General features: G+C 36.2%; 2 protein-coding genes, 1 long non-coding RNA gene and 1 pseudogene across 4 annotated transcripts; 3 read left to right on the top strand and 1 right to left on the bottom strand.

Annotated features, from left to right (window-relative positions):
- Window positions 1–223: 223 nt before the first annotated feature.
- Window positions 224–3,229, top strand: LOC112737049 (probable magnesium transporter NIPA6). 2 transcript variants are annotated; one of them, XM_025786758.3, is made up of 9 exons: window positions 224–612; window positions 836–892; window positions 1,001–1,091; window positions 1,200–1,360; window positions 1,460–1,587; window positions 1,697–1,834; window positions 2,257–2,349; window positions 2,473–2,590; window positions 2,677–3,229. In XM_025786758.3, exons 1-9 carry the CDS (start codon window positions 489–491, stop codon window positions 2,769–2,771), a joined length of 1,005 nt encoding a protein of 334 aa, XP_025642543.1. In that variant the 5' UTR covers window positions 224–488; the 3' UTR covers window positions 2,772–3,229. The 2 variants fall into 2 exon arrangements, 1 of the variants encoding a protein (XP_025642543.1); XR_011869320.1 differs by having other exon boundaries at window positions 278–612; window positions 2,418–2,590.
- Window positions 3,230–4,865: 1,636 nt separating this feature from the next.
- LOC112737048 (eukaryotic translation initiation factor 4B3) lies at window positions 4,866–7,019 on the top strand. The gene is made up of 2 exons (XM_025786757.3): window positions 4,866–6,137; window positions 6,688–7,019. The coding sequence occupies exons 1-2, from the start codon at window positions 4,963–4,965 to the stop codon at window positions 6,731–6,733; spliced, it is 1,221 nt and encodes a 406-aa protein (XP_025642542.1). The 5' UTR covers window positions 4,866–4,962; the 3' UTR covers window positions 6,734–7,019.
- A 4,036-nt stretch (window positions 7,020–11,055) lies between these two features.
- On the top strand, window positions 11,056–11,836 carry LOC112732555 (uncharacterized). Its single transcript, XR_011870339.1, has 3 exons — window positions 11,056–11,131; window positions 11,259–11,486; window positions 11,711–11,836. It is a non-coding gene; the product is annotated as an uncharacterized lncRNA (long non-coding RNA).
- A 1,823-nt stretch (window positions 11,837–13,659) lies between these two features.
- LOC112732554 (TMV resistance protein N-like) lies at window positions 13,660–22,254 on the bottom strand (annotated as a pseudogene).
- Between the last annotated feature and the right edge of the window lie 3,406 nt (window positions 22,255–25,660).

Here is a 25,660-nt window from a genome sequence, read left to right as displayed (position 1 = left end):
AATATTCTTTATTATCACAATAAAAATCTAATTATAAAATTTGATATGATATAAGAATTTAATTAAAAAAATATAAAAATTTAATAAAATTATAAGATAGGATAATTAAAACTTATTTTTTGTTTATGAAATTTTGCTTGTGGCCGTTGGGCTTTGCGCGTTGAGTATGAACTAAAAAATTGCAACATAAGACAGTAAAAGAAAACCAATAGGATGGTGACACGTAAACACCTAAAACGCGGTACAGCAGCATCAACGAACCAACGGAGGCGCATGTGTACCATGATCTGGCGAAGCAGAGGATCAGTTCCGCGGTTTTACGGCGCAAAATTCTGACAAGTCAATTCTCAACTCTCATCTCATCAGAGTCTCAGTTTTGAAGAAAAGCAAAAAAGAGAGAGACTACGTTTCTTCATTGCAGTTTTCACACAAATCATTCATAATTCAAGGGTTTTCTTCTTCTTGAGATTACATTGATCACAGAGATTATGGGGGTTTCAGAAAACTCGACGGGGTTGGCTTTGGCGTTGGGTTCGAGTGCATTCATTGGTGCTAGCTTCATCCTCAAGAAGAAGGGTCTCAAGCGTGCTGCTGCCACCGGCACTCGTGCAGGTCTTCAATTCTATGCTGATTCCACCTAGTATTACCTATTCAATTCTAAAATCAATTTGGGGATTCGGATTTTTTTTTTATGTTTTTTCCCAATTGTGTTTATCTGTTATTAATTGTCAAGGTTGTATTTTTAGATCAGATCCATATGAACCTAATGCTAATTTTCTGGTGATAGCATTATGTTTACATTATAATTTGAATTTGTTATTATTGAAATTTGCAGGTGTTGGTGGTTATACTTATTTACTAGAGCCACTTTGGTGGGCTGGCATGGTTTCAAGTAAGTTTTGGAGGAACCTTCCTATTTTCTCTTTTTTCCCTACTTGGTTGTGTGTTTGAGGATGAGACTGTTTGATTACATCTGGACACTGGAACAACTTTGGTGCAGTGATTGTGGGGGAGGTAGCAAACTTTGTGGCTTATATTTATGCTCCGGCAATACTCGTTACGCCGCTTGGCGCGATCAGTATTATTGTCAGGTACATAGATCTCTAGTCTATCTAAAATGCTAAGTAGTTAATTGTTTTGAATGCTGTGAGTTGTGACTATTGTTGGTGGAACTAACATATTCAGTTCTGTGCTTCTAGTGCTGTTTTGGCTCACTTCTTGCTGAATGAGCGGCTTCAGACGATGGGGGTCTTAGGATGTCTGTCCTGCATTGTGGGATCAATTGTCATTGTCATCCATGCTCCTCAAGAGCAAACTCCGACTTCTGTCCAAGAAATATGGGATTTGGCCACTCAACCAGGTTCCTGTTTTGCTCCTGTTTACATTTTGGTATTAAGATTCCTTGCTTTACTGTCCGGTCCATTAACTAATGTCATTGATGTTTTCTTTTTTTCAACAGCATTTCTATTTTATGCCGTGGCAACAATTTCTTTAGTTTTGGCTTTGATTTTACACTTCGAACCTCGCTATGGACAGTCTAATATGCTGGTTTACTTGGGAATTTGTTCATTAATGGGCTCATTTACGGTAATTATGTTTTGTGCCGATCACATAAATGGAAGTTTTATGTTGATAATGTAACACATGAACTAACTGTATATTGCCCTTTTCGATTTTCAATTTACGATGATGTCAGGTTGTGAGCATCAAGGCCATTGGTATTGCAATAAAGCTAACACTTGATGGAATTAACCAAATAGCTTATCCTCAGACTTGGTTTTTTCTCACAGTTTCAGCAATATGTGTTATCACACAGCTGAATTACCTTAACAGGGTGAGTGCACAGTTATCCAACTTTGCTGATTTGGCCTGCCTGGGATGAGTTATTTATTGTTCTTTATTCTAGTATGGTTTCCCCGGACAACTCTTTTTTCTGTTATAGAGTTGTTTCAAGAGGACACCTCACCGAGCAGTATCCTACTTCCTAAGTGCTTCTTTTAAAATGTTTAAATTAAAGAAGAGCATTGTATGCATCACTTTTGTGTATACCTTACCTTGTACGTACATCTTCCATTTTGGTATAAAAAGTGATTGATAAGAAGTGAGAAAAGATAAGGTGTACACTTAGTGGTGTAATTAGTTATGTTTAGTTATAGCTTGTTCTCCATGGTTGGCATCCCACTGGTATCAATCTTGTTATCATTTGTTTATGGCCAAAACTTCTGAGCATATTTTCACTTTCCAACTATATTTCAGGCACTGGATACATTCAATGCAGCTATTGTTTCCCCTGTATATTATGTCATGTTCACAACTCTCACCATTATTGCCAGTGCAATAATGTTTAAGGTATGATAATTTCATAACAGATTCATATTTCTGTCTCTCGTTATGACTGCAAAACTTTTTTCTTGAAGACCATGATGTGATGTGATGAGCTTCAGTACTCACTTTCATGGAGCTTCCATGCAGGATTGGTCTGGTCAGGATGCCACCAGCATAGCGTCTGAGATATGTGGGTTCATCACCATTCTTTCAGGAACAATGATATTGCATATTACCAGAAAACAGGAAGAGTCCGATATGCAAAGTAATGCATGCCAATTCCCCTTTGTTTGCTAACGAATTTGTTGATTGCCTTACGCTGTAGAGTAGTAACTTGTCTATTTGATTCAGGGACCTTAAAATTCTACGTTGGCGAGGATTCAATGAAGGGCCTTGAAGATGAACACCTGATCCTTATACATGGTTCGGATTTTTTGGAACAATGACTTTTCCTGTGAGGTTGATGTATGAGAGCAAGTTCTATGAATCAGCAATGGAATAACAATTTGGACACAGCCCAGCTCATGATACGATGCATTTGCAGCAAGCATTGCATTCATGTCTTTGATCCTGGGGCTTGAATTCAAGCATCCCGGAGTGCTAAAGTTTTCTGACCATTTCTCCACCCTCCTTGGAGTGATCTCAAAATGTCTGATGCGGTGCAGTTCAACGGCCGAAATGGGGATTGCTAACTCGTCTCAAAAAGTTTCAGATTTTTGAAGTGATATCATGCTATGTGATATAATGTCCATAGTAGCCTGTGTAATTTTCCCTTTCACAATTTTGGTGGTAGGTCAGCACTTGTTTATGTATATATTTTTATACTTTTTTCAATTGATTATTGGATTATGTTGATAATTTTCTTGGTGGTGGCAAATAATAGTATCAGTTTGTTTCGTTGAAATGTTTATTAAGATCTTCTGCAACAAGGATCATATTGTTTTTTCCAATCATTATTGTGTTTAGATTAAGCGCACTATGAGAGGAAGATGACATAGTTAACATGATGGTTGACTCAGGAATGTGTAGAAGAATCTACAGTGGTCTGAACAAAGTGTGCCTAGTGGATTAGTGGTGACGAAGTTAGCGTACTTTAGGTTTTTGCATTTTTTTCGTAAAATTCTTTTAAGTGTTGCTTCGATTCTAAGCTAACTTACGCATATTGTTAGTCTGAATATGGTTTATACCTTTGTCAAAGGCTTTATTTATTTATTTATTTTATTTTGAATTAACCATTGTAAGCATGGGCGAGAAACCCGTCTCTCCATAAAATGCTAGGTGCTTTTATTCGTATAGATAAGGAGAAAAGCTTGAATCTCTTAAAAAAAATTACAATATATGATGAGCTTCATAAGTTGAAAGACGATACAACATGGAATATTTTGTAATATAAATAACGTAGCTGATTTAGCTAACATATGCCTTAATGTATTAAATATGAAAGCAATTGTTAATGCGTTAAATGTGAAAAATTTGTATTAAGAATATAAAAAATTTGAAGTTTCTAATTTTTTTAAAAGAAGTACATTTATTGAAGAAAATTTTTAAAAATATATACTTTAAGCAATCTTAACAGGCAGCTTTAATTTTTTTTCATAAATTTATATCTTATGAATGATATTTTTTAAAAACTTTTATACTAAATTTCTCTCACATTTTATTATATAAAAGATAAGAATAAAATAAACTTCAATATAGAAGATATAAAAGAAGATAACAATAGTAAAGGCTAATTTTTTTTTTATGAAAGGGAGATGAATTATATACTTAACTATTATAATTTTTTGTATTTTTTAAATTTGTAAAAAGTACACAAATTAGAGGATTCAATTTCTGTACCTCGAATTTTTTTATTTTTTTAGAAATAGAAATTAAATAGTTCGATTTATTTACCTCTTAGAAATCAAATTTTTTTATTTATGTACTTCAAATTAAATAGTAACATATTTAAAATTAATACTTTAATAAATTATAATCTAAAAAAAATAGCATTGTTAATTCAATATAAAAATAATAAGTGAATAGTAAAAACAATAAAGGATCTTTATCCATATTTAATTATTGTACAAAATTGTATTAGAGAAAGAGATACAAAGAGGAGTCGTAAAAAAATATTTAATTATTATACAAAATTGTATTAGAGAAAGAGATACAAAGAGGAGTCGTAAAAAAAAAAAATTAAATAATAGAGCTTAAGATTAGTATGGTAAGCTGTATATTTTGTTTTTCAGTTGAATTTGCAGATTGTTTTAGTCCAGAATAGTTATAACTTGGCTAATCAATAAGATTAACGAAGTTGGTTAAAACAAAAAAAATATTTTATAAAGATTTGTTGTTTAATGAGATAATCTTGTGAGATCAGATAGGATAACCAATAACCAATACCAAATTAACTTAAACCTTGTCTGTGAAAACTTTTTTCAAGAGAATATATATTCTTTTTTAAAAAAAGATAAGAAACTAATCTGAACCGTTGATAATGATGACCAGGCATGGTGGTCCAAAGTCATAACTTCCACCGTTTGATGCATATATAATGATGTCCCTCGCGCCTCCGTTTTCTCCACCGAAAAAACGCAAACCTTTGTGCTGTGCAAGCAAATCAAGAGAGAGAGAAAGAAGAAGAAGAAGTTGAGAATGGCGGCTACCGTTTCTGCGTGGTCGAAGCCAGGTGCGTGGGCTTTGGATTCTGAGGAACATGAAGCTGAGCTCCTTCAACAGCAAACTAGCAACAATAACGAAACTGCCCTCACCGGAAAACCACTAGCCGACTTCCCATCTTTGGCTGTGGCGGCCGCCGCAAAACCCAAGAAGAAGAAAGGCCAGACCTTTTCCCTTGCTGAGTTCACTGCCGCCAAAACGGACTACCAAGATCCCATCGTGCTCCCCACCGGTCCGCGCCAGCGCACCGCCGAGGAGCTCGACCGCGACCGCAACCGTCTTGGTGGTGGCTTCAGGAACTACGGCGGTGACCGCGCCAACAGAAGCTCCGGTGGTGGTGATGATTCCTCCAATTCGAGGTGGGGTTCCTCTAGGGTTTCTGACGAGCCGAGGCGGAACGGTGGGTTTAGGGATTCGAATCGCGAATTGGCTCCTTCCCGCGCCGATGAGATTGATAATTGGGCCGCCGCGAAGAAATCAACGGTCGGTAACGGTTTCGAGAGGAGGGAAAGGGATAGGGATAGGGAAAGGAGCGGTTTTTTCGATTCCCAATCGCGTGCTGATGAATCCGATAGTTGGGTTACGAACAAGAGTTCTGTGCCGTCAGAGAGTCGGAGATTCGGTTCCAACGGCGGTTCTGGTGGTCTTGGGTTTGAAAGAGAGAGGAAGGTAGGGTTTGGGTCTAGCGGCGGCGCAGATTCTGATAATTGGAACAAGAAAAAGGTTGAATTTAACGGTGGAAGTGAGAGGAGTGAAGGTGGTGGTGGGAGACCTAGGCTTGTTCTGCAACCTCGTACAGCGCCTGTGAACAATGAGAGCCAGGAGGGTGCTGGTAATGGTAATGGTAATGTGGTGAAACCAAAGGGTCCGAGCCCATTCGGCGAGGCGAGACCGAGGGAGGAGGTGCTGGCGGAGAAGGGGCAGGATTGGAAGAAGATTGATGAGCAGCTTGAGAGCGTGAAGATTAAGGAGGCTGCTGAGAAAAAAGAGAGTTTTGGAAAGAGGGGTTTTGGTTCTGGCAATGGACGTGGTTCTAGTTTGTCTGAAGCCAGGACTGAGCGGAGTTGGAGGAAGCCGGAATCCGAGACAGAGCGGAAGGCAGAATCTGAGACCGAGAGCAAGCCGGAATCTGATGATGGTCGTCCGAAAAGGTATGTCATTGATAGAGTAAGGTATCAACCAAGTAGTTGTACCTTGGTCAAGGCTTTATTAGTTGTTTGATGATGTGATTTTGGAAATTGGCATACTTGTTAGTACATCTGATAGTGCAGTTAGGTACTTTAGTTTTAGGCTTATCTTGATTTTGATGATGTTGATAGAATAGAACACAGCCCTCTGGGGAAAAGAAAAGTGGAGAAGGTTGTTAACAGTTAATGAGTTGCTTCTTGTCTGCTAAACCAATTCAGTTGTGTGATATGTTGCTTCTTTATCATCTAATACCATTGAGGGAAGAAGGTGCTTATGATAACTTGAAAGTCTTTCTTTACTCCTCCTGAATTGTTTCTGCTATATTTGCATCATGCCACTCATAGGTTTGCATTATCTTTAAATTTGATTATTACCACATGGCACATAGTGGTGCTGTCTCTCATGGAGGACAACTCTGCTTGGTTGAGACATCTGAGGAAGATCTTTGGAGTTTCCGTTTTCTCCATATATACCATTTTGACATTGTTGACATGTTTTCTTGTGTTAATGCAGTGCTGATTCTGAGAAAATGGAGGATGAACATGTTGAAGAAAACTGAGGAGCTGTCAATTTTGTCCCTGCTGAGTGATAACAGAGTTGGAAAGGAAAAAGGAACATTGGATATCAAATTTTTTTGTTTACCATTGAAAGTTTTGTTCTGAACTTGTGTTTATTATGAGACACTGTACTGAAACTGTTGAAAAAGATAATTTTAATAGGTTTGCTTTAGGTAGTCTTTACTCTCTAGTATTTAATTTATGTCTATGTTGGTAACCAAATTTGTCACTGTTACTCTGGTTGTCTCACTATTTTATAATATGTACAAGTTTTCTATTGGTGGTGAAGTGCCGTTTCTTGTATTCATGTTTGTCTTCCACATCCTCCTCCTCCCTTGACTGCTATTCGTGTTCACCTGCCTAAGGACTTAAAAGTGAAAAGGGATGTTCTTCTGATAAAATGAATTTTTGATATGCAAATTAGATTCCAAACAACACGAAGAGCTTCCTTTTTTATAAGATTAGTTAAAGAGTGAATTGATTTATAGTTTCAAATTACGGTTTCGCTTTAAACTATGGTTTTGAGAATAGAAATGATGTCAAAATGTAATTTCATATAGTTTTGTTAAAAGAAGAATGATAGAGTAACTGATTAAACACATATTTCATTCCATACACATGTAAAAAGAAGAAAATATGAATTTGTGTTTTATTCTTTACTCTTCTATCATATTGGCTTGCCCAGGGCCATTTCTGGGCGGCCAATGAATAAACATTAGAAACAGAAATAACACACACATTGTGCATACATAATAGTTTGGATTTTCATTCATTATAAGCAATGAAACTAATAAACACATTCCACTTTTGCATGAAAGCAAAGGGGGAATTCTATCCAAGCACTATGGAATGGAACAGTACAAAATTGATTGCTCAATTAGTTTGAGTTAAAGTAAAACAATAAAGCTAGACGAACAAGCATTTTTAAAATCAAGTCTCCAACCAAGTATGGGGTGTGTTTCTTTTTCTTCCTACATATGTATTGCTTTGCTGCCTATTCTTCCTCTTCTTCCTTCTTGATTATCTTCTTTTGCACATTTCTCTCTTCAACGTTGTTGTCATTGTTGCCGACTGTCGTTATCCTTGTCACCACTGTCTTACGGAGCCACATAGTGGCAAAGAGGGGCAATGACCCCTAATTTTAATTTTTTACATGTAAATTAATGTAAATTTCAGTTTAGTCTCCTTTAAAATTTTATTTTAGTCTTATTTTATTACGTAAATATTTTTTACTCTCCTCTAATATTTCATCTAATTTCGCTCCTGATCATCATCGTAATTATTGTCTTCTTGTTCATCTTTTCTTTCTTCTCCTTTATATATTCAGGAAAGATATTGAGCATAAAAATTGATAGATAGTACAGAAATTTTACAAAAATAGATTAGATCTTCATTTACAATAAGCAATAAGGCAAAAGAGAGGAGGAGATCGGGTGAATGTTTAGGTAAAAAAGAGAGGGTTAAGTGGGGGCATGTATCCTGTGTGACCCATTTTTTTATTATTATTAGAGGTAATGACCAAATCAGTACCCGAAAGATTAAAACGCTGACATTGCGGTACTTGACTATTGCAACTCCTCTAGAAAGAATCTCCAATTTTCTCTAGTTTCTGCATCAACAACCCCATACGCTATTGGAAACAGCTGATTGTTCGCGTCCTGACCAACTGCTGTTAGTAATTGCCCTCCAAAGTACCCTTTCAGAAACGTCCCATCCAAAACAATAAATGGCCTACACCCTGCTCTAAGGCCATTTTTGCAAGCAGCCAAATAGATGTATAAGTTTCTAAACTTAGGCAACCCCTCTGGCTGTGGAGTAGTCCCCATGTTGGCTTTTGAACCAGGATTAGCCTTCATGATTTCGTTAAGGTAGTCTCTGAGCCTTAGGTATTGATCTTTCTCTGTTCCCTCGATAACTTCCTTGGCTTTGACCATAGCCCTAAACATCATCCTCTCGTTGACTGAGATGTCATACTCCACTTTAAACCATTCATGTGCCTCTCTCTGCAGCATGTTGGGATGGATCCTCAGCTTTGGGACCAGTTCCTCAGCAACCCAAGCACATGAAACAAATTTACTCTTGTTACTCCTGGGGCACGTATGCTCGTCCACAAATGTCTTTATCTGAAAGGATGCTGGGTAGTTGGTCCTGGCATAGTAGCACAACCAAGGACAGTCTGGATCATAGCAGATCACCCTACACCTCTTCTTCTCATTCCTAATGTAGAACACCTGTCTCCCAATTTGTATGTTATACTTCTGCACTGCTGCTTTGAACTGCTCCATGGTCTCAAACTCCATATTCAACTCCAGAGTTATTTTTCCATATGGCGTGTTGGGATTATGTTGAGAAAATACAGGTTCCTCTTCGTCATCAGTTGCAGGGGGGCTACAGAGTTCTTCGGATTCATATTGGTACATCTCAGGTTCACTATCACCATCTTCTCTATTCGGGTTAGGCACATCTACCCTTGGTGCTTCATCCTCCTTTCTAGGTACAATTCTTTGCCCAAACGGTTGAGGCCTTGGATGATTTCTCCTTGCATTGTCCCTCCCACTAGTTTGTGTTACATTATTTGCTGCAAAGTCAGTTGAGATACATGAGAACTGAAGCAATTTATATTTACATATACTCTAACTTAAAAAAAAAAACTAATTTACCTGTTGGGTTTTCTGTAACAGGTTCCTCTGCCCTTTCCTCATCCACGAAAGGTTCTCGAAATTCAGAACCCCCATTGACACCAGCAAAATCATCAGCATTGGTCTCCTCTGTGGGTTCATTCCCAACTTCAGCTTCTCCATGGTTACTCTCATTTACACCCTCATTCTCGGCAGCTCTTTTTTCTCGGGGTAAACCATTAGGGGCTGGTCTTGGATGTTTCTTTCTAACCTTCTTAGCAGGTTTCTCCGGAGCTGATGCTCCTTCAGTGTCTTTCTCCGCATTCCCGTCATTTGCAGCTTCTTCTCCTGCACCACTCTCACCTTTGTTCGACTCGTTAACATCAACAGTGGCCTCATTTACACCGTCATTCATATTCTCCTTCACAGCCACACTCAACACCATCTCCAATTCATTAACCTCACCACTGGTCTCATTCACACCATCATTCTCCTTCTCATTAGCATGTCCGTCAACCTTATTAGTAACTTCATCCTCCTTGACACTATCACCATCTGGATTGACTTCAACCACACTATCACTACTACCATTAGACACGACTTCTTCATCAATGATTTCAGGGTTTGCGTCAATGGGGTGATCAAAATATAGGTGTACAGTGTTCTCATTCTTCATCGCACTCTCACACATTCTCATGACTTCAGCGTCTGTCCTAAGCACTCTAAGACCCTTAGGTAGCGTTTGGTAGAGAGACAGAGACTGAGAGACAGATACTGAGAGACAGAGACAGAGAGACAAGAATTAAAATAAGTCTCAGTATTATGTTTGGTATAAAATATTGTTCAAAATATAATACAGAGACTAAACTAAATGAAATGACCAAATTATCCCTACTAATTAAAAGAAAAAACAAATATAAAACCCAAATCCAATCCTTCAGACAACCATTTCCCCTTCCTCCTTTCTCAATCCCTAATCTCCCGTCAGTTCACCCAATTTCGCCGTCTCAATCTCTTGCTTGGCGTCGAGTTCGCCGTCGACAAGGAAGCCTTGCCACCGTTTCATCAATTCCTTCGCTTACGGTTCTCTCCATCTGTCTCTCTCTCTCACGTTCGATCTCTCTCTCTCTTGCTCTCTCTCACTTTCTTCTGTTGGTTGCAGGGGCAAATTGGTTGGTATTCATGCTGGAAACAGGGGCTATCCTCCGAATAAGGTATGTAAGCTGATGATTATGATAATTTTGATACCAAATTTCTGATGATTCAATGATAACACTGATATGAGATAGTTAGCATCGTTGTTAACTTTGAATAAAGTCACGATTTGAAAAGTTATTTTTCACAGTGAGTGATTTTGAGTTTGTGGTGTCTGAAATTTAAAAGGAGAAAATGGTTACATGGTGATTGAGTTTTTATTGAAAAGTTATTTTGAGTTTTTATTGAAAAGTTATTTTTCACATAACCTAGTTTGTCTTTGCTGTTTTTTATTGTATTTCAAGAACCAAAATTGCTTGCAGTTGATATGCTTATTGGTTGCAACTATTTTACTCTGCCAAATTGCTTGCAGTTGATATGCTTATTGGTTCCATGCTCAGACTCGATATGTGCTTCTGAGGTTCAAGGTGCAGCTACTGAATGTTCTCAGGCTAATCAGTGCAGCTATACATTTCAGTATGGAGATGGAAGTGGAACGACAGGATATTATATTTCTGATGCAGTGTATTTTGATATGATCCTGGGACAGTCTTCACTTGCTAACTCTTCAGCGACTGTTGTTTTTGGGTGAGTATGTGTGCTTTTTACTGTGAATAAGGTTTATGTGTCATCTTACTCATCTATTGGTTTTGCTATTATTCCTATGTTCATTTTGATGCGTATATGGTTCGGTTGATGATTATTTTGTTAATAGGTGTAGCAACTATTTGTCTGGAGAATTGACTAAATCAGATAAAGCAGTTGATGGAATTATTGGGTTTGGCCCTGGTCCTCTATCTGTTGTATCACAATTGTCTTTGCGTGGTATAACACCCAAAGTTTTCTCTAATTGTTTAAAAGGAGATGGCAATGGAGGAGGCATACTAGTTCTTGGTCATATTTTGGATCTAAATATAGTTTATACACCACTGCTTCCATCACAGTAAGTTCTTCTGCACTTTGTCTACTTTAGCCCCTTGCTAGTGACCCGCTTTTTTTATTTTTTCAAAAGCAATATTAAAAGAAATTTATGGATATAAAATATGAAGTTGCTCAAGAATTGGGTTCTTAAAATATTTGTTATCCTATTATGCTTGCTGTACAACTAATTGATAGTTTTATGAGATATATTATGTAGGTTTGACTATTTCTTTTCTTAAAATTCAGACCTCATTACAACGTAAACCTCCAGGGCATTTCTATCAATGGACAACCCCTCTCCAAGCAAGCTAATGATATACAAGTGAGAAACCTAGTGGATACATAACTTATGCATCACCGAATCTCTTGAAGGCAAACGGAACTACAGATTAAGTTATAGTGTTGGGTTTTAAATTGCAGCAGGAGTATTTGTGTGTAATTTGTTTGTATTTGTAAACATGTTGTAAAAGCATGTATAGGAATGAATTAGCTTGACTGATTTGTTGACATTAAATTGTTGAAATTAGATTGGCTGTTTTGGGAAATTCTTGTATTCTTGAAATTCTTGGGAAATTAGATTGTTGACATTAATATCATACAGAGCATTTAATATAGATAGGAATAAGAACTTGCTAATAACAGATGGAAGGAGACTGAATTTAACATATTGAACTTATTAATATAAATTCATGAAGCATTAGTTTGATTATTCAGTATCTAATATTACCTTGAAAATTTATGAAGCAATAATTTGAAAAGTCAGAATCTAATAATAACTTGTGAATCAGGACAGTTCACCTAATAATTTATTGAATTCATAAAAATAACTAAATCATCCTAATAAGTTAATGAATTCATAAACATAACTACATAAAAATAACTAAATCATCCTAAATTCATAAAAATAACTAAATCATTCTAACTAGTTATTGAATTCATAAAAATAACTAAATCATCCTAACTATGTTCAACAAGAATCGTTAACTAGAACAACTTATTCTAATTGAGAATGGATCGCACATAACCACTCTTCTGAGAATCCTTCAAACCCCAGAAAACCTTCTCCATCTGTGCATTATTAGCAAATTTCACTGCAACCTGCACCACCTCATCGTTATCGAATCCAAGCTGTTCAAGCTTCTCACCGACCATGAACTTCTCATTCACCCCAGATATAGCATCAGCAAGAACTTGGGCATTCCTTCCTTGTTCAGCAGTCGAAAATTGCACCTGTTCAACCATCCTCTCTAGAATATCATTTTGCTTCCGCTTCTTTCCCGAATGCCTTCCGCTAGCTGCACAGGCATCAGAGTGTGAACCTGCTCCTTGTCCTTCATGAAAACTTACATTTGCTGACATTCCAAAATCGTCTAAACTTGGACAATGATCTTCCTCCTCCTCTTGAACTTGCTCCTGTGCGTCAAAACCACTAACTGCACCTGCACCCGTGGCTCGATCCTTTCCGAATATACCCTCTAATCGGTGGAACAAAGGGAATGGCTTACCAGGAGTATAAAATTTGGTTGGGTGTGCCTGTGATGAAACTTACAGAAGTTAGTATACATATTCTAAAGTCACTAATAAAATAATTTCAAGTAAGTTTGTTAACAACCTTCATCCACGCATCAAGAACGTTTCTACTGTCAACATCTACGCACTGTTTTTCAGAATTCCACCCAAATCCACTACATGCCAGCATCTCAGAGGCATATTGATACTTCTCCTTCAGTCGCTTATGCTTATTCTTGCAATGCTTGGCCGTTACCGTACAAGTTGGGAATGCTTCCAACATCTTCAAGGCTAATTTTTCAAAAGTTCCTGGTCTAAATTGTCCACAATCAGCTTTCAAACCATCAACAACACACTCTTCCATGAAACCAACAAATGCTTCAGTTTCTTCATCAGTCCACATGCGTTTGTCCATTGTCATCTAAGAAGAAATGTAACATGCAATAAGTTGTACAATCCATTAAAATCAAACATCACCTATGATAATAGAAATCTACCAATGCAATAATTAGTCATATTAATAATTATGAATATTACAAACAAGGCTTACAATAACCTTTTAAAAATTTCAATGACAAAAAATCCAACAAAACAATGGAAAGTCTTTCGCACACAAATTTAGCTATTACATAACAAGTTTCATGCCAAATTAAACATGGAGATTCAAGTTGGGCCTATAATCTATCCTATTCCGTACGACTAGCTCGCCACTCTTCGTACATCTCAATTGCAATGTTGTCACGCCATTGTGTCCACTCATTCGTATTTTCAACCACATCGATCAACTCATCTGGTGCTTCCTCTTCGACGGGCAGAAATTCATCTAAGAAGCTAGTTTGCTCTTCCGGATCCATATCCATGTTCTTCCGAATAAAATTTTGCAACAGACAACAAGCAATTATTATCTGATTTTGTGTTTTTATAGGGTAAAAGCTAGGGCTTCTTAAAATTGACCATCTCTTCTTAAGTAATCCAAAGCATCGCTCTATGACATTCCTAGCAGAAGAATGCTTTCTATTAAAATACTCCTGGTAGTTGCGAGGTGCACGTGTTCCTTGAGCCCACTCTCTAACATGATAGCGAGTGCCTCTATATGGTGCTAGGAACCCAGGACCATTTGTGTAACCCGCATCCACTAAATAGTAATTACCTATAAATATTACATATAAACAAAATAAGCTCTACAACTCTCCAGTCAAGCTTAATGTCAAAATCTAACTTATGACTTATAAATTAGATATTACCATGAGGTATCTTGAGACTATTACCACGAGTGATTGCATCTCGAAGTATTCTTGAATCAGATGCCGATCCCTCCCACCCACTAAGTACATAAACAAAGCTCATATCTCGGTTACACACTCCTAGGACATTAGTACATATTTTACCCTTCCTTGTTCGATATCTTGACTTATCAGACTCGGGGACTGTCACCTCTATATAAGTGCCATCTAATGCTCCCAAGCAACCCTATAATTCACAAAAAATTACAACTTTTAGATAGACAATCCTTCCAGGCTTAAAACAAATTACATATATAATCCATTTAGGTTTACCTTAAACTTTCTCCATGTTGGGTCTATGCAATCCTCTTCAACCGGTGAGGTCTTGGCGAATAACAAGTTTTGCATACGTATAATAGCCTTTAAAACCTTATTGAAATACTTACTAACTGTTTCCCCAGACCTACAAAATCTAACTTGTAGACTACGATTTTTCTTGTGATGAGCTAAGATAATTAAAAAACTTGCAACTTGTTCCGGCAAGCTTACTTGACCATCCTCACAAAGTCCTCCTTGGACTTGAAGCAACTCGCACAAATTAGCAAAGGCATTTGTGTTCATTCTTAACTCCCAAATACAATTCCTATCACCCTCACCAATAATACGCTCTAAAGCATCACGTCTAATTCTACTATTCATTCTTCCGCCTAATGACACTTCTCCACTACTTCTATTCCTAAAGTACACAAATAATGTAAGAACAAAGTTTAACATCAAATTATCATGCTTCGATCTCATCGTTTCATAAAAAGAAACACATCGTTTAATAATCTCCGACCGCTCCATTCCTTCCTAACAAAATCATTTCATAAAAATAAGCATAAACATTCAATTTACTCAAATCAAAATCTAAACTAGATATAATCATTCAATGTCTTTTGTCACATGTACTTGAAATAAGAACATGTCAATAGCCAAATAGCCAAATAGCCAAAGTAGTACAATTTATAATAAACCAGTACCACTGATTTTTTTAATATATGGTTAGTACCATACCCACATCAACCTTATCACCCTTGTTTTGCATGCTGTACCTCTTTACAATTTCCCATGTATCGAAAAAATAATCAATTAATTCCATACTCCTAAGAACTTAGGAGTAATATTATTTGTACAACAAAAGTTAATAACTTTATTTAAAATACTAATTTTCTTCCCAATATTTATATGAACTACCAACTAATTTTTCTGCTAAAGACAAACACAACTAGCATTTCTGGCTCCAAAGATCAGAGAGTAAAGATTAGAGTATCATAGAGCACAAATTCAGCTCAAAAAGTAAGTAACCTAGCAAATCATAAAACTCATATATTTGGTTCTTCTATTGGTAAAAGATGTTAAATAAATAAATAAGTGCCATCAACTGCTAACATCCTCTAATATTTGATGCAGATTTTGTAAGCTGTCTACTTTTTCAAGTTCTGAATTCTAATATACTCAAAAGGGTCATTACTATGGTGCTCCCCTTGAGCATCAAAACGTTGTTCCTCACAAATAAAGCCAGCTTTATTAGCAAAAAGGGTCAAAAGGGGAAAAATAAAAATAAAAAACAAAATAAGAAGCAACACAACTTAGAAAAATTCATGCATTTGCAGTTTGCATAGACCATGAATTAATTAGATACCCTGTGCATTGTAATTCTAGATTTGAAATAAAAAAGTTAGCTTCAAAAATTTTCATTGGTTATTACAGAAAAGTTTTTCAACTTGCAAATAAATGCAGAATAATTTGTGAGATGTAAATCGAGTACCATACGAGCTAGATATTAAAAATTGAAAAAATAAGAACGAAACTGCGGGCAGAGACAAATGGTAGGTGTGAAGATGAACTCACCGGAAGGGAGCTAGGGATTCGTCTCAGAAAAGTGCATAACAAAAACATGACAACAATTTCTAGGCAAGCAATTTCGAGTACAAATTTTAATTATGACTATACAGATTGCATTATATATGGCACGGTCTGGAAGTTTGATAATCATTTAATTTTCATTTCATTATATATGCTAAAATAAAGTTGAGGCAAATGTTGAATGCAGATTATATAACACAATGATTAAGAGATGTATTAATCAGAAAAGATTTTATTTTATACATGCAAGGCATTGGCATTATTAAATGGAGGAAAATAAATTTGTCCTATTCAAGTAATTCAACTCTATTATTATATGAACAAATTAACTAACCCTTTCAGTAGCACCAAACCAATTTACAACAACACATATGATCCACGACAATATATATAGTACCAGGGAACAAGATTCAGCACACTTTTCTGATAATAATATTTCACACATTGGATTTAATTTCACTAAACATATAGGTCAGAGAGAATACAAAATCAGTTCTAAATAAGATAAGAAAAAACATGACTGGTCCACACTCCACACACCATGGTTTATGAACTGAATACACATATCACATAAAACACACTTCTCAAATACATTTAACAAAAACAGAAAATACCGAAATAGAAGATAATCTGCAGAAGGCGTTGAAATTTACCAAAAATTTCAACAAGCAGAGCAGTAGAAATTTTGAATAAAAAATCATATAACTCCATACAACTTCTATAAAACTGCAATAAAAAGCAACACAAATGCGAAAGATACACGAAGAGACGACAAGCAAAATGCAAATATGGAGGAGAAGAGAAGAGAAATAGAAGCTTCACGAGGATACCATGAATTGAAAAATATGCCTACGAAGATGAAGGTGTGACGGCGACTAACCTTGCTCACGGTGGTTCAACGATTTCGACGACGAGGTAGTGGTCTTGCAGGCGGCGATGGGCAGCGGCAGCAGCTTCAGGGTTAGCTCCAAGGTCTGATTGACATGATATTGAAAAACCCAACCCTGATTATTTGATTTGGTCAAAAGGGCAAATTAGGAATTAGATAATTAGAATGAGGGTATTTTGGACATAAATTGTTATTTAAAATTTCTGTCTCCGTCTCTGTCTCTGTGTCCCTACTTTTTGGAAGTACTGAAATACTGAAATTTTTAAGACAGAGACTGAAATTTTAGTACCAGTCTCTAGGCCAACAAACATAATACTGAGACGGAGTCCCCCAGTCTCCGTCTCAGTACCTCAAAACAAACGCTACCTTACCTAACTCTAAACCAGGTACTAGCCAGTACACCTCATTGTATCCAGGGTAACCCAAGTCTAAAAATAAACCCTCAACAAAGAACAAATTACATGTCTCCACATTCACCCTGTGTATCTCAGTTACTAAACCCCCGTCGTATATCACATTACCATCAACACCCCTTTTCAAGGCACCCATGTGATGATAAACAAAGGTAACTAGACGATCCATCTAAAAAATCGTAGAGGGAAGATACAATGAATAAAACAATCAACATGATAATAATGCTCTCGACAGAAGGCACGTAAATGAGAGTATGGAGTGAAGATGAACTTACCTCTACGTAGCGTTCTTCCTTGCGAAGACTGGGGTTGCGATGATGCCACTACCAACCCCTCCCTGTTGACGCTTCGACAATGTCTCTCAAATCCTCTTCGTTCTTCTTCACGCCAAGTAATCAGGGCAACGTCTCTCCCTCTTTACGTGACCTTTCAGTTTTACTCTTAGTGAAACACTAAGTCACAGTAAGTCACCCAGCAGTAACAAGCTTTGTTGATTTGGGATTAGGGCAAAGACTAATGATTTGGGACAAATTGAATTCCAATTAACCTAATTTCCACCTAGGCTAGCAAATTAATTAATTAGAAATGACAACTCAATTAAAACATGATTTGTCAGCATAATCCGGTGACCACGTAAGCATTGTCCTCACCGGAGCTTAGGTCCGGCCAGGTTATGGATACGTTTGTCTGATTTTAAAATCAACCAGGTACCATTTTGTCGTTTACAATAGTCAGGTACCGCCATGTCAGCGTTTTAATATTTCAAGTACTGATTTGGTCATTACCTCTTATTATTATTATTATTATTATTATTATTATTATTATTATTAAATTGAACCAGAAAACAATACTGATTTATAATTAGGCTAATTTTTTTTAATATTGATTAAATATATGTGTAATACATTGTTATTGGAAAATTAGGTGTTTTTTTTGCATATGGTATTTTATTCAAATCGGACGGTCCGATTTGTTTGATGAAAAAAATAAATTACAACTCGGAGGGTCCGATTTGTTTGAAGAAAAAATTAAACTCCAAATCGGATGGTACGATTTATATTTTTTATTTTTTTATTTGTTAAAATAAAAATCGAACGTCCGATTTTAACATTAAATTTTTTTTTTATTTTCGAAATCACAAATTGGACTGTCCGTTGTGATTGTTTGTTTAAAAAACAAAACAATGCAAACAAATTGGTGCTTCCGATTTGTGTCATCCCATAGCCAAATAAAACACCCCTCTACTTACACCATATTGTTATACACCTTTCTCTCTCCCACACCAAAAATCAAAAGCGTTATAATTACTGGGAGGGGTATCCGATGCAACATTTTCAATCATGAATATAAGGTTTGCGGGATATTGATCCTTCAATTTCCAAAAACTTGTACATCTGATTATGAGCTGAAGAATTGGCTCTATATATACGTCATCGTTGTGTTTAACTGTTCCATATCTTCCTTGTATACCCAACGGGAACCTTAACTCCTCACTTCTACTACTTCTGGATAATCACTCATGGTGTCCAATTCAATACCATCAAGATCAGATGCTCCTTCTTTTAGATCACTTATATAACCATTAATGAAAAGTTCCCGGGAGAAAAATATTAGCCACATATGATCTAATTCAGTTGCAATCAAATCTTGCTTGAGACGGATTGGAACAACGGCATATTTGCCCCCAAGCTGATAACCATGAAAACCACAACCAAGAACAGGAGAATGATTGGCTTCTTCAAGCCATTTCGATGGAGCATCATGTACAACAAATATTACACAACAAGCAATGCCTATCCAATTATTGTCCTCCAGAATGGGAGATGGCTCCAGGCTCACTGAACTACCCGCCGTATTCTGTCGGTTGAACCACCATGGAATTTCAGCTCCTGGAATCACGACATCGATGATGTATCTGGGGATAGAGCATTGCATGTACACCTGGCACCATAGAAATTAGGTGTGCGTACAACATGAGTTCATACCATAGAGGGACAAAAGCAAAATGAGAAAACAAATGAGGAACTGAAGCTGGCACCTGAATCATTTTTATCATCCATGAAATAACTGTGACACGACAACCTTCCGTGTCACTCAAATTTGGGCAGTTGAAAACATATATTCCTGCATCGTAATCTCTTCCACGGCTACGTCCTCCTATGGGAAAAAAGGTGCTAGGCAACCACTTTAGATGCTTACTGGAAGTTCCTTGATGCAATGAGGTAGCGTAACAATATTGTTTCCTCCCATGTTCAAACTTTCTAAACAACGTAAGTTTCCAATAGCTTCGGGGATTTGAAGTAAATTACAGAAACTTATGTCAAGAGTTACCAAAGCTGGAAAACGAGACAAACAAGGCACCAACAAACCAACTGAATTGGCACGCCTTCTAGAATACAAAAATTGGAAAGGCCTTGTAAGAGTTTTGCACATGGAGGAGGATGTCATGTGCCTTTCTACACTTTGATCTGGATCCAACTTTTTCAACTGCTCTCTCTGCCACGGACTCTTTAACAATTGATATTTAAGTAATTTCAAACAACCAGATAAATTCAAATCTGCTGCCGGGAATATTAACAAGATTTTTGCAGTTTTCAAGATTCAAGAAATGAAGCTTTTCTAAAGAACCAATGGATGGATCAAGGTAAACAAGTGCAACACATCCTTCAAGATCAAGGCGCGAAAGATTTGAGGCCCCAGATAAATTTGGTATCTTTATGAGATTTTTGGAATGACATAGTTCCATATGTGTCAAATTATGTAAATTCTGCAAGAATAAAAAGAAGACCGATAGCACAAGATAATAATATAGTGAACAGAAAAAAAAAAGAGAGAGAAAATTGTCCTCTTATTTCTATTTTAATAAGTTCAACATTGTTAGAGGCAATGATATGATGTGCCATACCTTTATTCCCTCCCAGAGTTCTTTGATATTGCTATAAAGTAGGATTAGTTTAACGAGTTTATTTGGCTGAAAACTTGACGGTAAACAAGTCAAAGGATATTATCCCAACTCATTAGAAAGGAAAGTCAGACATCCTGAAAAATTCACTTTGCCAAGTATGAGTAATTTCAGACGATTCATTTGTGATAAAGCTTCAACTGACAATCCTTCTCTAATTTCTTCATATCTTGGAAGAACTATTGCTTCAATGTTATCTGCTGTCTGAAACTTCAGAATATTAAAATTATTTAGATTCTAAAATGGCAGATAAATTCAATATTATTAATAACTATTTTACCTTGTTTTCCCACAAGACATCGCTTAGATCCTTTTGATTCCATAACCTGCTCCAATTTCTTGGTTCTTTGGGTGTTTTTTCTCGAACAATACTTCTACCCAATTTTATCAACAAGTCATGCATTACTATCTTCCACTGATCACGAGTTGTGAGTGATTTATCAATGAAAATTCTTATAACAATAAAATATCTTTCACATAATCTTCAAACTCATCGGAAAAAAAGCATGCAATATCAAGAAATATTTCCTTTTCCATATCCTCATGTCCATCAAAACTAATTCGAAGCACATCCATAATATCTTTTGTTGGATTTTCTTTCAGTCTATCCAATGCACTACTCCACTCAGAAACATCTCGCCCAAACAAAAATGAACCGAATACTCTAATTGCTAACGGAAGTCCATTAGCATATGTTAATGCAACATTTGTGAGGCTTTCATAATCTTTTGCAACATAATTACATTTGAAAGCTTTTTTGCAAAATAATCGGAGAGCATTCTCATCATTTAACAGTTGAACTTTGTAAATACCATCCACCCCATATTCTCTCAATATATGTTCATCTCTAGAAATTATGATTATTCTACTCCCACTGCCTAGCCTTTTCCGTTTTATAGCCAATTTCTCCAACTGAATCCCCTTTTCAACATTATCCAGAACTATGAAAACCTTTCTATGGCATAACCTATTTTGAATTAGATTATTTGCCAATGAAGGGTTGGATAAAAGAAAATCTTCTTCCATGAAAGCTTGACAAAGAAGTCGCTTTTGTACACCAAGTGGGCCATAATCTTCGTAAGTTTTACTTACATCATCTACAAAACATGAAACATCGTATTGATGAGAGATTTTTTCATATAAAATAGTAACAAGAGTTGACTTTCCTATACCGCCCATTTCACAAATTCCAACAACTCTAACATCATCCTGAGTCCAAAACTAGAAGCTTTTCTAGTTTTTCTAAAGGGGAGTGCATCCCAACTATATCATTGGATAGACTTGATGATGGTTTGGGACTCAGCATGCTTGTTACCATAGACAGCAAAACATAGAACTGGTTACTCACTTATCCTTCAAATCCCAGCCAGAGAGATTGGCTACTTGTGTTAGAGCTCCCCTCCATCTTTGCACTTGCTCCATCATCTCTGCATCATCTTTGAATCTTTCTTCATGTTCCACAAAGGCTTCTTCATAGTTTCCACTTTGCTTTCTGACCTCAGAAGGACTCACATCACAGAAAACAGGCAGAACACGGTGTCCCGGTATTTGAATGCAATCAGCTATCTTTGCTAGTTCTTGCAAGCACCTTGTGGAGGAAGCATAATTCATTGAGAAGACCACAATCAGAACCTGTGATCCTTCAATAGCTTCCAGAAGCCCTTCTGATATAAGTCCTCCTTTCTCGAGCTTAGTATCATCCCTGAAGGCAACTATGCCGTGTCTGCAGAGAGCAGCATAAAGATGATCGGTGAAGTTGTTGCGAGTTTCGCCTCTGAAACTCACAAACACATCATATTTCCAGTTCTTCCTATGAGACAAGGTGCTTTGGATTCTCATGCAATCCATTGTGTAGTGAATATACTGTGTGCACTGTGAATATACAATGCAATATAGATTAGATTTTATGGAAATGAGATGCATACTGAGGACAGGGTATATATATTAAAGTCAACGGACGTGTTTTGGATAATTGATAGGAAGTTCAGTTGAAAATTATTGTATTGAAGCATTGAGTAGTTTATTATGAACAAAACTAATCGCTTTCAAGTGGCTCATAATTCTTTACGGCAACTACTCCTACGAACATGTCAAAAACATCTTTTTATAATAATTTTTATTTAAAAAGTGTAACTTATTTATTTAACAATACTTTTAAATAAAGGTAACACTTTTATTTTAAATAAAAATTAAGTTCTACAATTTATCATCTAATAGTTAAAATAATGTATTTTCACATTATGACAATTATTAAATCTTCATTGGAGTAGTCACCATTTTTTACTATCTAATATATAAAAATAGATGTAGATGGATAAGTTTACACAAATTACTTTTAAGATATGTTTTTTCTCCTACTAACAACGTTTATTTGATAAAATTTTAGAATCAACCACTCAATTTTTGCCAAATCAACTATTATATTTCCAAATCAGCAAATAAAATAAAATATACAAAAAAATCTAAAAATTTATGTGTCTAACCAAATTTGTAACCTACAAAGAATTCATATTCCTACTATATTTATTAGATCTTACCGTTATAAACAATACAATAAATTTATAATCCCAATAATTAATTTGTATAAATAACTCATTAAATGTAATAAACATCCATATTACAAATGTCATAACAATATAATATTATTAATCATAATAAATTTTACGTTATAAATATTCAAATTTCATACTATTTGACCTACTTATATAAGTCTCTTATCATTATTTCTTCAAATAATATCAAGTTTAGCACAAAAAATTTATTTTTGAATTACACAACATCTCAAACTTACTCAATAAAATATCATTTTTTGGACAATATCACAAAATAAGACAATTAGTTTATCAAAATTTGTATGATTCGTCTATGAAAAACATTAATACCCACAAATGAAGAGGAGCCTCTTTGTTTATAAATTATTATATTAGAAGAAAATGAGGCAACTACATTTGTGACACATGAAATCAAACACCACAATATCTAACAATAAGGTAACTCTATATTATCTTCATAATCCCATCTATCAAATTATTAGTTACTAACCCAATACTTATTTAAGATCAAAGTGCTACAACAATTTTTGTACTATTGGATGGCGACAAAAAAAATTGTTGGGCACAACTGCTTCAAATCTAATGACATTCCAGAAAAGTAATGACATTGAAGCACTACTTCAATTGAAAAATTTGTGCAACCTCACATTTATATTTGAAGTCAAAGTAAATTATTTAAATTATTCATTGATTATAGGAACCAATTTCGCCAACACTAATATCATCAGACGAAGATCACTGGTGCACGAATTGTGAATCACACTTTTCACAATTCGTACTACTAACCAGCAAATGCACTAGGTCGTCCAAGTAATACCTTACGTGAGTAAGGGTCGAATCCCACGGAGATTGTTGGTTTGAAGCAAGCTATGGTTATCTTATTTTTCTTAGTCAGGATGCCAACAACAGTGTTTTTCAACTTCAATTGTAAAGAGTCAAAGGGCATAAATATAAATACTTATTGTGCAATGATGGAGAATATGTTGGGGTTTTGGAGATGCTTTGTCTTCTTTATTTTAGTTTTTCTCTTGTACTCCTCTTCACACACGCATGGCTCCTTCCATGGCAAGCTATATGTAAGGTGTCACCGTTGTCAATGGCTACTTCCCGTCCTCTCAGTGAAAATGGTCCAAATGCTCTGTCACAGCACGGCTAATCATCTGTTGGTTCTCGATCATGCCGGAATAGAATTCCTTGATTCTTTTGCGTCTGTCATTACGCCCAACAATCGCGAGTTTGAAGCTCGTCACAGCCATTCAATCCTTGAATCCTACTCGGAATACCACAGACAAGGTTTAGACTTTCCGGATTCTCATGAATGCCGCCATCAATTCTAGCTTATACCAAGAAGATTCTGATTAAGAAATCTAAGAGATACTCATTCAATCTGATGTAGAACAGAGATGGTTGTCAGGCACATGTTCATGGATTGAGGAAGGTGATGAGTGTCACGGATCATCACCTTCTTCATAGTGAAGCGCGAATGAACATCTTAGATAGGAACAAGCGTGTTTGAATGGAAAACAGAGATCATTGCATTAATTCATCAAGACGCTGCAGAGCTCCTCACCCCCAACAATGGAGTTTAGAGACTCATGCCGTCAAAGAGTACAAAGTTCAGATCTAAAAATGTCATGAGGTTCAAAATAAATCTCTAAAAGTTGTTTAAATACTAAACTAGTAACCTAGGTTTACAGAAAATGAGTAAACTATGATAGATAGTGCAGAAATCCACATCTGGGGCCCACTTGGTGTGTGTTGGGGCTGAGACTAAAGCTTCTCACATGCTTGGGCTGTTTTGGGCGTTCAATGCCAGGTTGTAACCTGTTTCTGGCGTTGAACTCCAACTTGTAACTTGTTTCTGGCGCTGGACGCCAGACTGCAACATGGAACTGGCGTTGAACGCCAGTTTACGTCATCTATCCTTGAGCAAAGTATGGACTATTATATATTTCTGGAAAGCCCTGGATGTCTACTTTCCAACGCAATTGAGAGCGCACCATTTGGAGTTCTGTAGCTCCAGAAAATCCACTTTGAGTGCAGGGAGGTCAGAATCCAACAGCATCAGCAGTCCTTTTTCAGCCTGAATCAGATTTTTGCTCAGCTCCCTCAATTTCAGCCAGAAAATACCTGAAATCACAGAAAAACATACAAACTCATAGTAAAGTCCAGAAATGTGATTTTTAATTAAAAACTAATAAAAATATACTAAAAACCAATTAAATCATACTAAAAACTAAGTAAAAACAATGCCAAAAAGCGTATAAATTATCCGCTCATCACAACACCAAACTTAAATTGTTGCTTGTCCCCAAGCAACTAAAAATAAATTAGGATAAAAAGAAGAGAATATACAATAAATTCTAAAAACATCTATGAAGATCAGTGTTAATTAGATGAGCGGGGCTATTAGCTTTTTGCTTCTGAACAGTTTTGGCATCTCACTTTATCCTTTGAAGTTCAGAATGATTGGCATCTATAGGAACTCAGAATTTAGATAGTGTTATTGATTCTCCTAGTTCAGTATGTTGATTCTTGAACACAGCTACTTTATGAGTCTTGGCCGTGGCCCTAAGCACTCTGTTTTCCAGTATTACCACCGGATACATACATGCCATAGACACATAACTGGGTGAACCTTTTCAGATTGTGACTCAGCTTTGCTAGAGTCCCCAATTAGAGGTGTCCAAGGTTCTTAAGCACACTCTTCTTTTGCTTTGGACCTTGACTTTAACCGCTC

Source organism: Arachis hypogaea, chromosome 13, assembly GCF_003086295.3.
Source record: "Arachis hypogaea cultivar Tifrunner chromosome 13, arahy.Tifrunner.gnm2.J5K5, whole genome shotgun sequence".
Classification (NCBI taxonomy): domain Eukaryota; kingdom Viridiplantae; phylum Streptophyta; class Magnoliopsida; order Fabales; family Fabaceae; genus Arachis; species Arachis hypogaea.
The sequence above is the reverse complement of the archived record's forward strand: the minus strand, read 5'-3'. Positions and strand labels throughout refer to the sequence as shown.

Coding starts and splice junctions, on each gene's coding strand:
- LOC112737049 (XM_025786758.3), top strand. CDS start 489: ATGGGGGTTTCAGAAAACTCGACGGGGTTGGCTTTGGCGTTGGGTTCG. Junction 893..1,000: donor GTGGGCTGGCATGGTTTCAA/GTAAGTTTTGGA, acceptor ACTTTGGTGCAG/TGATTGTGGGGGAGGTAGCA. Junction 2,591..2,676: donor GGAAGAGTCCGATATGCAAA/GTAATGCATGCC, acceptor TATTTGATTCAG/GGACCTTAAAATTCTACGTT.
- LOC112737048 (XM_025786757.3), top strand. CDS start 4,963: ATGGCGGCTACCGTTTCTGCGTGGTCGAAGCCAGGTGCGTGGGCTTTG. Junction 6,138..6,687: donor GATGATGGTCGTCCGAAAAG/GTATGTCATTGA, acceptor GTGTTAATGCAG/TGCTGATTCTGAGAAAATGG.